Source organism: Cervus canadensis, chromosome 13 (assembly GCF_019320065.1).
Source record: "Cervus canadensis isolate Bull #8, Minnesota chromosome 13, ASM1932006v1, whole genome shotgun sequence".
Classification (NCBI taxonomy): Eukaryota; Metazoa; Chordata; class Mammalia; order Artiodactyla; family Cervidae; genus Cervus; species Cervus canadensis.
This window is the reverse complement of record NC_057398.1, coordinates 52,259,204-52,273,854: the sequence shown is the minus strand read 5'-3', so window position 1 is coordinate 52,273,854 and position 14,651 is coordinate 52,259,204. Positions and strand designations below refer to the sequence as shown.

Below are 14,651 nucleotides of genomic sequence, written 5' to 3'. Positions count from 1 at the left end.
TGTTGCCTTGGCTAATGAGCTCTACAGAGCTTCAAAATGCATGGTCCTTCGGATAAGTGAAATATTTAGACCCTTTCTCTTTTCTCAAAGCCCGGGGGTGGGGGGGGGTGGGGAAACACATGATTCTATTTGATCTCCAGGGAAAAGAACCCCAAAAATCATAAACCCTAGATAGAAATTTTCATTTTACAATTGCAATACCACCTATCAGAACCTCCCTTCCACCCTTTCCAAAGCAGAAGCATGCATCTGCCCCTTGGTAAAGCTGCAGGCATAGTTGGTGCCCTCTGTGATGACGCTCGTCTCCAGGGAATGGGATTTGTCATCTTAGTCTCCCCACTAAACTATAAGCTCTTCAAAGTAAGGAATGCTGTTCCTTTCTTTCTTTATAATTCCCCAGAGCCCAATTTGGTGTTGCTCTGTTCCTGCCAGGTGTTCAATAAACACGGCTGACAATGTAAACCGAGTTCTTAGCACTTACAAATGAGAAATTGCTCACACTTACTGTCATAGTTTTTTTTTTTAAACATTGCCTGGATTCAGTGTGTGTATGTGTGCATGTACTTATGTGCGAAAGACAGAAAGATGAGACCCTCAGAGGTGAAGATGGCCTAAGAATGGAAATCATTAAGATATACAGAGATAAGGAAAAGCACTCAGATCTACAGTGAGACAGACCAGAACACAGAAACCCAAGGGGCTCCTTCCAGGCTCAAATTTATATATTCATGTATTTTAAAATGATGCAGCCAACATTCTGGTCCAAAATATTATGATTTCAGGTGTTCCCCCCGCCCTACCCCCCATCCCAGAACCTGGCTGTGGGAAAACAGACATAAGCTGGGTACAACAGCCCAGACCTTGAAACACATCACCCACAACTTCCTACTGGGCCTTGGAATTCTTGCCACCCTTGGTGAAGCTGCTAGAGCTTTTCCTTTCAAATTATAAAGTCCTTCATGAAGCCAGACCTCAATGATGGGACTACTGACATTGAGCATGACAGCTGTCACATGACACTGGAACCAGCAAAGCCTGCTCCATGCCATTAAGTGGGGAGGCACCATGAGGCAGAAAAAGCCCAGCCCAGAACTGGAGGTGTGGAAAAGTCAGGCCACTGACACCCTTCAAGGTGTCAGTCTCCAGGTCTGCGAAAGGAGACACAATCCCTGAGCAGCCCGGGGGCTGAAGTGAGGCTCTGCTGTAAGGGGGTGACCAATGGGCATTTGGGGGGCAGTAGGGAGGGCTCTCCGCCCCCCACCCTGGCAGGCAGCAGGGTCTCCTTTGGATTCATGGCCCCCTGAAGCTAGGAGTTCTACAGGGAGGCCAACTGGACTAGAAGGACAAACCCCTTGCTACGTGATCACTCTTCTGAATTTTTTGATGGTTTAAAAAAAGAGCTGTAAGAATTGTAAAGAAATCAGAACAAACTGGATAATGCATTAGATAATGTACCTTGGTGATGAAGAGCATGAGCTTTGGAATGGCAAAGATCCACGTTCGAGTCCCCATTCCCCCACTTAGAAGCCGTGTGACTTTGGGTGAGTTACTGAATCCTTAGAAACCTGGGTTTGATCAGTAAAATGGGATTAAAAATAGTATTTGTCAGGACTTTACCGGTGGCCCAGTGGCGAGGACTCTAAATTCCCAATGCAGGGGGCCTGGGTTTCAATCACCAGTCAGGGAACTAGATCCCTCACAGGGCAACAAAAATCAAAGATCCCGTGTGCCACAAACAAGACCCTGGAGCAGCTGAATAAATAAATACTTTAAGAAAAAGTACTTGTCTTACAAAGGCAATAGGAGAACTAAATGAGATACTGTGTCAAACATTCTGACACATAGTAAGCTCTCAAGATTACAGCAATTCTTATTACTGCTTAATATTTCCTCCTATTATCTGGGATTCATGTTAATACAAACACAGTTAAAAGTATGCCAGTAACTTCAAGAAAAGAATAACGGAAGCAGAGGTCAGAGAGGAGGGAGGCTGGAAGACACTATGCTGCTGGCTTTGAAGGTGGAGGGAAAAAAGAGTATGCAAGTAACCAAAACTGAATCTGAACAACCAAAACAATGTTACAATGTAAATGCATCAAGACCTGGGTACTTCATTCACAGCCAGGCCCAGAGTCTCCTTTACTGTGACCCTGTACACAATTCTAAGAGCAATAATAATGATGGACACTTGATTGACCACCTACCATGTATTGAGCCTTTCATTAAAAGTCTTACTCTTGTTATCACACTGGATTCTCATAGTCTTCATAGTCCCACAATCATCTCCCCCACTTTATAAATAAGGACACAGAGACTGATAGAAGCTAAGTGACTTGCCCTGAGTCAAACTAATTAAGTGGGAGACTCAGGATGTGAACTCAGCCAGTCGGACGGTAATTCACACTGTAATCAATAGCCCACAGCACCCTATGACCATCCTGGTGATCCCATCGTCAGGCTGGTGGCAGGTTAGGAAAAGAGCTCCAGGGATGGAGGAAGCTGCAGTGACAGGTACACTGACACGTGATGGATTGATGGGTTAGTAGGGAGACAGGATAGGGAAGGGGATAAAAAAGTTCACAAGAAAGGCTTCCCCAGCCCAGCTGTGCAGATCTGGTCACTTCAGGGGTCAGACAGCCTAATATTTCAAAGTCCCCAAGAGCGTCATGATCTCACAGCACAGTGCAATCATTTTCATTCTGCCATCAAGAAAAATCAAATTGTGTGCTCCAGAAGACAAAAAAAAAAAAAAAAAATGAAGGGGGTGATGTATTAATGAGGTGGGTAGATTCCCTTGGGATAGTGCATCTATGTTGAACACCCTTTGACAATTTGCATAAACAGCTCTTGAATAAGATGATACACAATTCAAGTAAGAGTTAAAGAAACTCTAATATCCAGGTGTATCTGGATTCATTTTTCACAAATCCTTACCTTTTATTTTAACACACTGCTTAACTTAACCCAGTTTCTATCAAGTCTTGAGACAAAAAGTCCTTTAGGCCACTCTGCGTCTCTCAGAATCATGCCTTTGGTGCCTTTAGCTAAGATACCATTTAAAGGTCTCACAAACTAATTGCATCAGATAATTGAAAGAAACATGTATTTATTGAAAATAGAGATGTAAAGACTTCTCTTTATGGAGGGAAAAATGGTATTAGGTGGCTTTCTTGTCACAGGCAGCTGTCACCTGGACTTTCAGGGTCCCCCTCCATCACAGCACAGGCTGGCAGAGGAAAAGGAAACAGGTTTTAAGCATGAGACTCATTTCCAATCAGAAGTCAGTCACAGCCTCCTGTTCATAACCTTAACTCTTTGCCCCTTAAAGTGAGATTTTGTTTTATGCCTAGTCACATCATATTCCCTAAGCTCCAGAAAAACTGCTTTCAAAGTCCCCAAATGAAGCTTAGAATATGATGTTTTGAAAGACATTTAAACCAAATTTGAAAAGATTTGAAGACAGGCATTTTAAATAGATACAATGGTAACATGATATCTTTAGTAACTAGTCCTCTAGTTCTGGTTATCAGAGCAGGGAGAAACCTCCAGGAACCAGAAAAGCCTGCATTCACCGGCAGCTGGTGCTCATCTCACCTGCCAGTGACGGTTCCCAGTGGTGACAGAAGGGATGACCTTCTTCCTCTAGGCTAGGGTTGCCAGATTTCACAAATGAAAATACAGGACACTGAGTTATTGCTGAAGTTCAGATAAACAAAAATTACAAAGAGTAACTGTTGTCTATAAGTAAGGGCCACACAATATTTAGGACATGTTCATATTAAACAATTATTTGTTGTTTATCTGAAATTCGGATTTAACTGGCTTTTGGTACTTTATCTGACATCTCTATCAGTGGGCTCTGATCCCCTAGGAGATTTAGGATGGGTGGGAAGTAGGGGTGAGTGGGGGTTCCACTTACCAGCCCAGGAGAACAGCACCACTGATGGCCCAGGCTGGCAACCTCATTTCTCCAAGCACCAGGCTCCCCTCCCTTTCATCTCTTCTCCCTTTCCCTTCAAGGAGGCTCCATGGCTCCAGCCAACCCACTCTAATTCATGGTCTTCCTTAGGAGATACCGCTGATCACTGCCCTCCACCCCCAACACACCTCCTATCTTAACCTCATCCTACACTGAGGTGCATGCGTAGAGATGGTGCTTGTAAGAACTTGCTGGTTTCTACGTTCTATTCTGTTTTGATTTGTTTCCCAAGAAAAACTACAGATGGGTTTTGGAGGGGTTCCTGATTAGAGATTTCCTTTCATTTTTTCCTCTCCCCATATTTCTCTATTTTTTCTTCCCTCTCCTGCCCACTGTATTCAGATGCCAAGAAGTAAATCGGTATGTGTTTCCTTCAGTCATAATTTCAAGACCTGAATTAGAGTGAAAGCTGAGCCAGCAGGCCCAACTTGCCTAGGAAGTTTTTAAAACTCTGCAATCACAGACACTGGCTTGATTCTGGCAATGGATTCTCTGACTCCCGCCCACCCACCCACCCCCTGCCACTACATCATACTACTGATTAGTGGTCTCTAAGTGAACCACACTCAAAAATAAACACATATATTTAACCAAAACGAGAAGGATAGATCTCTTGGTTTCAGGCTTCCGAGTGTGTGTGCTTGCAGCAAAACATTTACAGCCAAGCCATAAAACGCATGGACATAGGAAGAAACATTGACACAACAATAAAATGAGGGGTGAGATTAACGATGCCATAATACAATCTGTTTTCGTTTGGTGTAGAGAAAATTAATTTTTTAAGACATTTCATTTAACTTTGCAATATTTTGCAGTTTAACCTTTGACGCTTGAAACTTTCTCTTTCATCCCCTTTAAGCCTAAGGACAGGGGAAGCCAGTTTTATGTCTGGCTGTTTTAAGTACTGCTTCATGGCTGATGACCAGGCTTGCTGCCTCTGCTCGGGACAGAGGCAAGCAATGTGTACTCAGGAAACAAAAGTTATTGCTGATCGTAATTTCTCAGCTCTTCACCTCCTATGGAAACCTCCACTCGAATAAGCCAAAATTCAACTTCCACAAGGATAAGATGTGTTACCTTCCAGAGCAAGGCACCGGGGTGGGCTGGACGACCAGATAAGGTTGTGCAAGCATTCAAGATACTCTGAGCCCTCGAGTTTGAATCCAGGGAAGCAGTGATAGGAGATGACAGTTCCCACTGGGAAGGCGGTCTGGAACTCGGAGATGTTCACATAGCCATTAGAAGAGGCAAGTGGTCTCAGACAGCCTGTGACGTGGGGAAGACAAGGGGAAGTATCTTTATGAGGTTACCTTCGTACATCTGAAAGACAAAGCGCTATACGCCTTGGGATTCCCCCGCCATACATGCGGCACGGCCTCTGAGGACTGCGCACCTTGGTCTTCTCCAGCCCTGGCTGCTCATTAGAATCACCTGAGAAAATTTTTAAAAACACCAATTGCTGGCTCTGTGTCCGAGGCTGATGCACAGCCTTGGCACTCCTATCTTTTTTTAAAGCTCCCCAAGTAACCTTCCAGTGCCATCAGGGCTGAGAACAACTAATGTGCCACAGAAACAACACACATTCCAACCGCTTTAGAGGGTGGTGGCTTGAGAATGTGTGGGTGGCAGTCTCCCAGTCATGTCTGACTCTCTGCGGCCCCATGGACTGAGCCCGCCAAGCTCCTCTGTCCATGGAATGCTCCAGGCCAGAACACTGGAGTGGTTTGCCATTCCCTTTTCCAGGGGATCTTCCTGACCTGGGCATCAAACCTGGGTCTCCTGCATTGCAGGCAGATTGTTTACCATTTAAGCCACCGATGTTGGGATGCAAACTGGATTCCAGGGAAACAGCTGATTGAATAGACACCTACCTGACACCATGCAATGAAAATTCTGAGAAATCCAGCTGTGTTTTAGGTGAACTAGGGAAGTAGCATGTAGGGCAGTGGTTCTCAAACTTGAGAGTTACCCAGAGAGAGGGCCGGTATGGGACAGACTGCCGGGCCCCACCCCCAGAGCTGCTGGTCCGCCGGGTCCGTGCGGAGCTCAAGGATGGGCACTGCTAAAGGTTTTCAGGTGCTGCCGCTGTGGCTGCTGCTGGGGGCACCGGGCTTTGTGCAGACCTGCTACGGCAAGTCTGTGCACAGAATTCTGTGTGCCGTCTGAGTGCGCAGGAGACCCGGATGCCTCCTTCTGTAACTCAGTAGCTGCCTTTTTGTCCTGAAGCCTGTGCAGCCCAGTGGAACATTCTCCGTGGTACAGCACCCCTCTTGGTGTGGCATCCGCTGTGATCATGGAGTTTCTTATTGGCTTCAGCAGTTTCACTGGAGGGAATAATGACTCTGCAGAGCTGGGGCTCTTCCCAGAGAGAACTAATTGTGTGTGAAGTAAATAACGGATAATGGGAATATCTACTCTCCCTTCCAATCACCAAGTACAAATTATATTGTGCACGCACAGCAGTGAGTGATGGAATTCCTCTCCTAAGCTGACTTTGTGGCGTATTACACGCGACAGACAGCTCTGTGTTGAGTGAACTTCTCGGGTCAGTGCCCCAGAATGTGGCATCCGTATCAGGGCAGGACCAGAGTGAACGAGGGGGTACAGAATGCAGGCGGTATTCACTCTGAGGCTGTGCCAGTGTCGACCTGCCCCACTGCAGCCTGCTGTCCCAGAGCCCCGAAGACCCCCCAGGCCCCAAAGATCCCTGCCCGGAACCTGCCACACTCAGGATGGACCAGATCAGAAACACGTGGTGTTAGGCCATTCTTTCTGACAGTCCTAGCAGGCTTAAATTATTTTTTTTTTAATTTTTTAAAAAATTAGTTTTTGGCTGACCACACAGCATGTGAGATCTTTGTTCCCCAACCAGGGATCAAAACTGCACCCCCTATATTGGAAGTGCAGAGTCTTAACCACTGAAGTTCCAAATAATTTTTTTTTTTTTTTGAGCTGAAAACTGACAGTGTTTATGGCAAAAGAGAAATGGGGGGAGGAAAGTTGGCAATCAGGAATAAACAGGATCAATAACTGAGGGGAAAAAAAAGATCAGCAAATCAACACAAACAGGGAAGGTGTTAGCTCCTGAGCAGGGTTCAAATGAGTGGGCACAGGGTGCCCATTCCCCCTCCTGGGGAGGAGTGCAGTTCTAAGCTACCCACGTGGGTAACTGCATTCCCCTAAGTAAAACAAGTGACTCTGACCCACAGGGAGAAGGAAGCATCACCTAAAACACAAAGTTCCTGGGTGGGGGGGTGGCGGGAAATGGCCTTGAGACAGTCCCCCATCCAACCCCAAAAGGAGATGGAAGGGGGGGGGGGTTGTAACATGTGCAGCTAATCAGAGAAGGAAAGCTATGCTACTCTTGGTTTCTGACAGCCTGTCCTAAAAATACAGCAGAAAACTGGCTTCGACTCAATAGGTGAATGTGATTTCTATTTGCACTTTGAGATAATAGAGAGAAGCCTCCTCAGGCTTTAACTCCTGGATCTATAGGTGCAAATAAAAATTACAGGATGAAATGTCACTCGAAGGGCCAATTATATTCCCTCCAGGGACTCTAGAGGCGTCAGACTCTCTACAGCAACCCTGCTGTGTCTGTGAGGATGGGAGGCGAGGTGCAGGGGCTGGAAGGGGGATCAGGGCCCAGACCAGGGGCACCTCTTCTGTGGGGACCAAGGCCTCTGAGGAGGGATGAAGGTGGTCACAGGCTGTACTGCTCTCGGAAGAAGTACACCTCTCAAGATTAGCAGCCAGCTCGTTTGTTGTTGTAAAAAAAAAAAAAAAAAAAAAAAAAACATCAAACTGTGTTAAGGACTGAGATGTAGTAAGGGGTGGTGGAGGGTGAGGGGTCCCAGACAGAGCAAGAAAAAGCCTGCACTTGAACTCCTGATGATGACACTCCAAGATGTCTATCACCATAGGGCATTTAAAAAACAAAATCATTGGGGAAAAAAGAACTCCTACAGAAGCATCCTGTATTTATGTGACATAAAAGGAAATGCAAAGCGTGGGAGAACCAAAAGAAAAGTGGAAAATATAAAAGCAAGAAGGGGTTGGAGTCTGAAATAATTATCTTGGTTTGGATATCGCCACAGGACCGGAACGAAGCAGTGGTTAATAAAGTTCATTTGGATAAACAGCCCCACCTAAAAGACGGCTGCTGATTCTAAGGAGTGTCTCTGACAGTAACGCATAACAGCTCAACACAGGAAGTTTCGGGGGGACATGCAGGAAGGTGAGAACCTGGACTGTCTTAGTCCTCCTAATCTTGAAGCCTTTGTTTCTGCAAGGAGCCGTGGCTCTTAAGCTCTAGCATGGGGAAATGATTTATTTCCAACTATGGGGCGTGCAAAGCAATATCAGAGTCTGCCAGGGGTGATTTCCTAGCAGAAAGTTGACATCCGCCTCAACTTTAACATGCCAGTGCTTTTGGTGCAAATAAGGCTGCTCGCCCTCTCCCTTGGATGATGAATTATGCATGGGCTTCTTGGTCCTTTGGTCCAAGTCACATGTCAAAAAATAAAAATCAGAATTAATGTGAACTGGAGGGCTTATTTTCACAAACAGGGCCCTCTGTGTCAGCCCAGGCAAATTTAAAAAATGCAAGAGGATAAATATTCACCGTCTGGTTTGGATGAAATTTGAATTTGATTATTTTTCTGCTCCTCATGCATTATAAAAAAGGATAACATTATTAAGAGAAAATGGCCTCTGTAAGATTGGCTTTAAATATATTCGTACCACAACCGAAATCAGTATAAATGCTCTGTTATTTCCATTAAATATACAATAGTTCATCATTGTGTTCACAACCCAGTTACAAAGCTCCTAATTCTGCAACTACTTTTGGTTTCTTAGAATAAAGGAGACAGCCAGCATTCTAAAGAATAAAGTATTTTCCATTTAAACTTTTAAACTTTAAACCTGGGTATAGGGAGCTAGAGAGAATCACAGGGATCGATGTGAAGATTCCAAAAACAGAGCTTTGGTGATCAGAGTGCAGAACGGCTGAACCATGGTGTGTGCATGACTCTTTCCCTTTGTCACTTGCAGGCTTCCCAGGTTCAGTGGTCAAGAATCCACCTGCCAATGCAGGAGACGTGGGTTCAACCCTTGGGTTGGGAAGATCCCCTGCAGGAGGGCACGGCAACCCACTCCAGTATTCTTGCCTGGGAAATCCCATGGACAGAGGAGCCTGGAGGCTACAGTCCATGGGGTCGCAAAGACTCGGACACGACTGAGTGACTAAACAACAACTGCCATCTTATTAGGGAAACGTGAACTCGATCTGCAGGCGAGTCTCAAAGCAGAGCTGAGAACCACAGCCTCCATCTGCCCCTACCTTGACAGATGGGCAGATTGTCCCACGTTCCGTCATCACGACATAATGAAACCACATTGTATAGGTCGGGGTACCGGATCTTGAATCCTTCATGACAAGTGATGATTAGCTTATCTCCGTGTCTGTAGGTCTTGTTATGAATCTCAGCATCTTCAATTTGCGGGATGCGGCAATCTGCAATTGTGCAAAAAGGATACATTATTTTTGGAATTCAAAAGCCATTGTGGTTCACAGCTTCACAAGAAAGCTCTTATTTTCAGACTTGGTCTCGCCCTACACGGCAATCTGATAAACGGTTCCTTATTTATCACTAAGGCTCAGGTCCCAAGGAGAAGCTGCAGAATCTTCACAGAGAAACAGGAAGAGGAGTTGTGGGTGCAGAGGTCCAAGCCCAAAAGGAGCTGGTTTTCTGCCTTCGACACTTCCCACCCTACAGCTGAGCTTACAGATGATTCTGAAAACGAGTGAAGAAAGGCCAGCGCTGGGGGTTCACCTGAACTGTCCGGCAGGTTGCCCACTTGGTGGCGTCTCTGGACAGTACACAGCACCAAACAGCCTGGCTGGCTGGTCTCACCCAGTTCTGCTGCCTCTGCCTGGGGGGCCAGGGCCAGGGCCTGATAAGGAAATACGCTTTGCAGAACAGCAGGGGGCTGAGCTGTGGCTGTATTGGCTGTTAGCATTTCCCATCCACCTTATCTGTTTTTAAAAAGATAATATTGAATAAATAGAGCAGCACCTACTACTGCCACTATCACAAGGGTTCAGAGGAAGCAGCTACTGTCTCCTACAAACAGTCAGAGCAGAAGCTAATCATCACTGGTCATGAAGGATTCAAGACCTGGTACCTCGACCAGGAAAAGGAAATGGCAACCCACTCCAGTATTCTTGCCTGGAGAATCCCATAGATAGAGGACCCTGGCGGGCTACAGTCCCTGGGGTCTCAGAGAGTCAGACATGGCTGAAGCGACTTAGCACAGACACAGCACACCCCGACCTATACAACGTTGTTTCGTTATGTTGGGAAGATGGAATGTGAGACAATCTGCCCATCCATCAAGCTAGGGGCAGATGGAGGCTGTGGTTCTCAGCTCTGCTTTGACTTCTGCTCCGGGAGGGGAAGAGCCATGGCAGGAGTCAGGGGAAGGGCAGTGGGGGGATCAGCAGCCCGTGCAACAGAACGGGCAACAAAAGATACAATAGAACTAGGGACTTCCCTGGTGGTCCAGTGGTTAAACATCCACCTTCCAGGGCAGGGGATGTGGGTTCGATCCCTGGTCAGGGAACTAAGATCCCACATACCGCAGGGCAACTGAGCCCATGTGCTGCAACTAGAGAGAAGCCAGTATGCCTCAATGAAAGACCCTGTGTAATGCAACGAAGACCTGATGCAGCCAAATAAATAAAAATAAATGAACAAATAAAACGAATCGATGGGTAATCATCTGCTTCTAACTCTGTCTACCTCCAGTTTACCTTGTGGGATGGACACTCACTCTGTGCTGGCAAGTTGCAATCCTGCTCCTTCTGGCCCCTCACTCTAAACACCACCCAACTAATTCCATGTGGATTTTGTTGTTGATGATGATGTGATTTGTCATTTGTTTTTTACTGGAGTATAGTTGATTAACGATACTGTTGCAGGTGTATAGCAAAGTGAATCAGTTATACATATATGTGCATCCTTTTTCAGATTCTTTTCCCATTTAGGTTACTACAGAATATTAAGCAGAGTGCCATTCAGTGTCTCCTTGGTGGTTTTCTATTTTAAATAGAGCAGTGTGTATATGTCAACTCCATCTGGTGTAAGTCATTCAGGTTACCACGTGTCTCTCTCCATCTCCTATTTAAAGTTTCTGATTTTACATGCATATATGTTTATAAGCATGAGCTATCTATCTCTACTTTTAGAATCAGGTAGATGAGTTACAGTCCCATTTTTTTGTTTCTTAATTTTCTGAAACAAGGCAAAATATAAACACAGCATTTTGAGGATCATACAAACTTCCTCCAGAAATTTTTCTATGGATTTCTCAGCCATTCCCCAAAGCCTACTGAATCCAGAATAATTTGGAATAGTATTCATAAGAAACCTGAGCTTCAAGCTGCTCTAAGCTTTGAACTGTCAGCTCTCAGGCAACAAGTCCTGGGAACTGGGATGCAGGGATTGGCTGAAGGAGGGCTCTGGGGACTGGGAGCTTGGGGGGCTTTGAAAAGAGCATGTCATGGGGGCTATGATGTGGTTTTGGGGCTGGGTCTATTGAGAGCACTCTGACAACAACGGACTCCAGAAAACAGAACATCAGTGACAGGAAAGCCTCGGGCAGAAAAGGGTCTCCCAGGCAGAGGAGGGACCTGGCAGCCGGGAAGGCAGGGGCGGTGGCCGTTCAGCATCCCGCATGGGTCATCAGAACCCAGTGCTCGTGAGCCCAGCTCTGCCGTGACCTCAGCCCTCATTCCCACCGTGAGCTTGAGAGCAGGGACGATGCCGCTACTTCCTGCGACGTTCCTTCCGTGCTTCCACACCTCTGTTCACACCTGGGGAGGAAGGGCTGAGAGGAGCCATGGGGACCTGAGAAGCGGATTCTTTCCAGGCTCCGGCAGTTAAGCCTCCCTCTGATGATGAGGAGACCCATTATCAGCTCTTCCCTTTGCCTCTGGATTCAATAGAGGGAGTCTTGGCTGGAGAACTGGGTTCTGGTTTCAATTTTACCTCTCATTTTTGCATGGAAAGAGTTTTTCAGGCTATGGAAAGAGGTTTTCTAACTGTTCATGTTTTCCTACAAGAATAGCTGAATTCCTCCCAAATTAATCCCAGAATAATCATGACTGGTGCGTTTGTGTGTGCTCAGTCGCTTCAGCGGTGTCCGACTCTTTGCGACCCCATGGACTGTAGCCCACTAGGCTCCTGTGTCCATGGGATTCTCCAGGCAAGAATACTGGAGCGGGTTGCCAGGCCCTCCTCAAGGGGATCTTCCTGACGCAGGTATCAAACCCATGTCTCCTGCACCTCCTGCATTGCAGGCAGATTCTTTACCGCTGAGCCACCCGGGGAAGCCCAATCATGACTGGAGACGCAGGTAACTGACAGTTCTGCACACCACTGCAGCCTTCTTCTTAATGGAAAATGTGAATTACATTTTTTTCAATATCGCTTTGCAGAAATTATTCACAGCAAATAAAAACACATTTATCAAGGCATCCGTCTGTAAAATCTGGGCTGTAAATAGATCCTGTGGTAGTAATTTATATGACTAAACAACTATTTTCATGATTGATTTAAAACTTATTCAAGAATTAACTGTATACTCAGGAGGTGGTCAGCTAGCAGCAGTAAACTCAATGGATGGGAACGGCCATGTGGCTGCAGTAACAGAAGGACATTGGCTGACCAGAAGTGGAAGCACCAAACCTTGTTTCTGAAGGTGGCTATGCTGCATAGTAGTCTGTAGTATAGATTGCTTTGAACTTCTAATTAGAACATCTTGTTTCCATAGGCAGGAGCTGGGGACTAGAGGTTCAAAGGGGATTCACTGCCTTTCATATGCCAGTAATTTACGTACTTGACTCAAAGAAGAACCAGCACACGGAGTGATGCAGGACCAATTTACTACATGAGGTGATCCCCGTATTCACTGGGGAGTCAGTGGAAGTTTGGAGTTTAAACTCCACCATGGTAGAGAGACCAGGAGCAACTGTGCTCTACATGTAAAGACAAAATTTAAATAGATCAGCTCTAGCAAAGCCTAAACTAAACCGTGAAAGGAGAAACTTCTGTCCAGAGCCTTTCTAATTTTTTTTTTTAGTCCAGAATAGCCGGCACCTGGTCCTCCCACTGAAGGAGGGTGATGTAGAAAGAAAAAAGCATCTGGAAAAAGTCCCAACCCATCAGTGGTAGCAGTCAACAACTCTAGTCCTTATTTTTATGGAAAGAAACATACCAGGATCTTTAGTCTCTGAAAAGAAACACACATCTTCATCAATTCTAAAGTTTTCAATAGAAATAAAACAATTTCCTATCGCACAAATGCATTCAGCCAACACAAAGAATTTGTAAAAGCAACTGCAAAAATATTGTTATCAAAGACTGTGAAAAGAAGGTCTATCAATAACTGATTCTATTGAGTAGAATCAGGTCAAAAGTCAAGATTTTTGTCTACAGGTAGACAATGGGCACTTTGGAAATATAACTTGAGGGGTATCAAAAGCTTCCATGCCTGAGATCCTTTTTCACAAACCTACAACTATCATTATTTTTGTGTCCTGCTTCTAGTAACAATGAGGATTTAATATAATAAATAAATAAAAGAGTGGACAGAAGACCCTAAGGCAGTCCTACACACATATACCCATGTACAAATCAATTGATCCAATTAGTTGCAGACAGCAAAGTCCTAAAGGATGGAGCAGTAAAGAGAAAGGAATTTCAAAGAATATGTGCCATATTTTAAGATTTATTTTTCTTTAAAATATTGGTTGGGGCTTCCCAAGTGGTGCTATTGGTAAAGAACCCACCTGACAATGAAGGAGATGTAAGAGACATGGGTTCAACCCCTGAATTGAGAAAATGCCCGGGAGGATGGCATGACACCATTCTAGTATTCTTGCCTGGAGAATCCCATGGACAGAGGCACCTGGTGGGCTACAGTCCATAGGGTCACAGAGATTCCAACATGACTGAAGCAACTCATCAAAATGTATGTTATATGTGAAAACAAATTTGACTCCTTTAAAATGACAAATTTCTGCATCAATATGCCTGCCAAAGTGTTCACAGAAGCATGAATACATAATATACACTGAGAGATTCACAATTCCTATTAGCATATTAAAGGCTCTGAAAGCCTTGCTGTAAAGAATTCTACTGAATCTAGTTGAAACCAGCATCTGTAAAGCTTATTATTCATCCATCAGTTCATTCATTCATTGAGTTACTGAGCATTTACTCTGGTCCTGGTACATCCTAGGTGTTGAGGATAGAGAAAAAGTCAAGAATTTTACTCTATGGCATTTGTATGGCAGGAGACTGCTAACAGGCAAATTATCAAGTAAGTGAGCTCGAAAATAACAGGCAATGATCACTGCTATGATGAACACATAACAAGGTATAGGATAGGGGCTGACTCAGGGGCTCCTTTAATTTGGGAAGACAGGAAAGGCGCCTCTGAGGAAATGACATTTATTAAGCTGAGATCTAATGACAAGTAGAATCTAATCATGTGTGGATTGGGGAGAGGAGTTTTTCAGGCGGAGGGAACTGCCACTACACAGGCCAGGAGAGAGTTCAGTGTCCTTAAAAACACAAAGGAAGATCAGAGTGCCTGGAATGTA

At 45.2% G+C, this 14,651-nt stretch overlaps 1 protein-coding gene across 3 annotated transcripts in view; it reads right to left on the bottom strand.

The window, feature by feature from the left end:
- Window positions 1-14,651, bottom strand: part of SUSD4 (sushi domain containing 4) — a 130,483-nt gene that overhangs the window by 28,110 nt on the left and 87,722 nt on the right. For all 3 annotated transcript variants that reach the window (XM_043485836.1, XM_043485834.1, XM_043485835.1), the window contains 2 exons: window positions 9,324-9,497; window positions 5,057-5,245 (listed from right to left, as the gene is read on the bottom strand). In XM_043485836.1, the coding sequence (XP_043341771.1) occupies window positions 5,057-5,245; window positions 9,324-9,497 (363 nt within the window). The remainder of the gene's footprint in view (window positions 1-5,056; window positions 5,246-9,323; window positions 9,498-14,651) is intronic.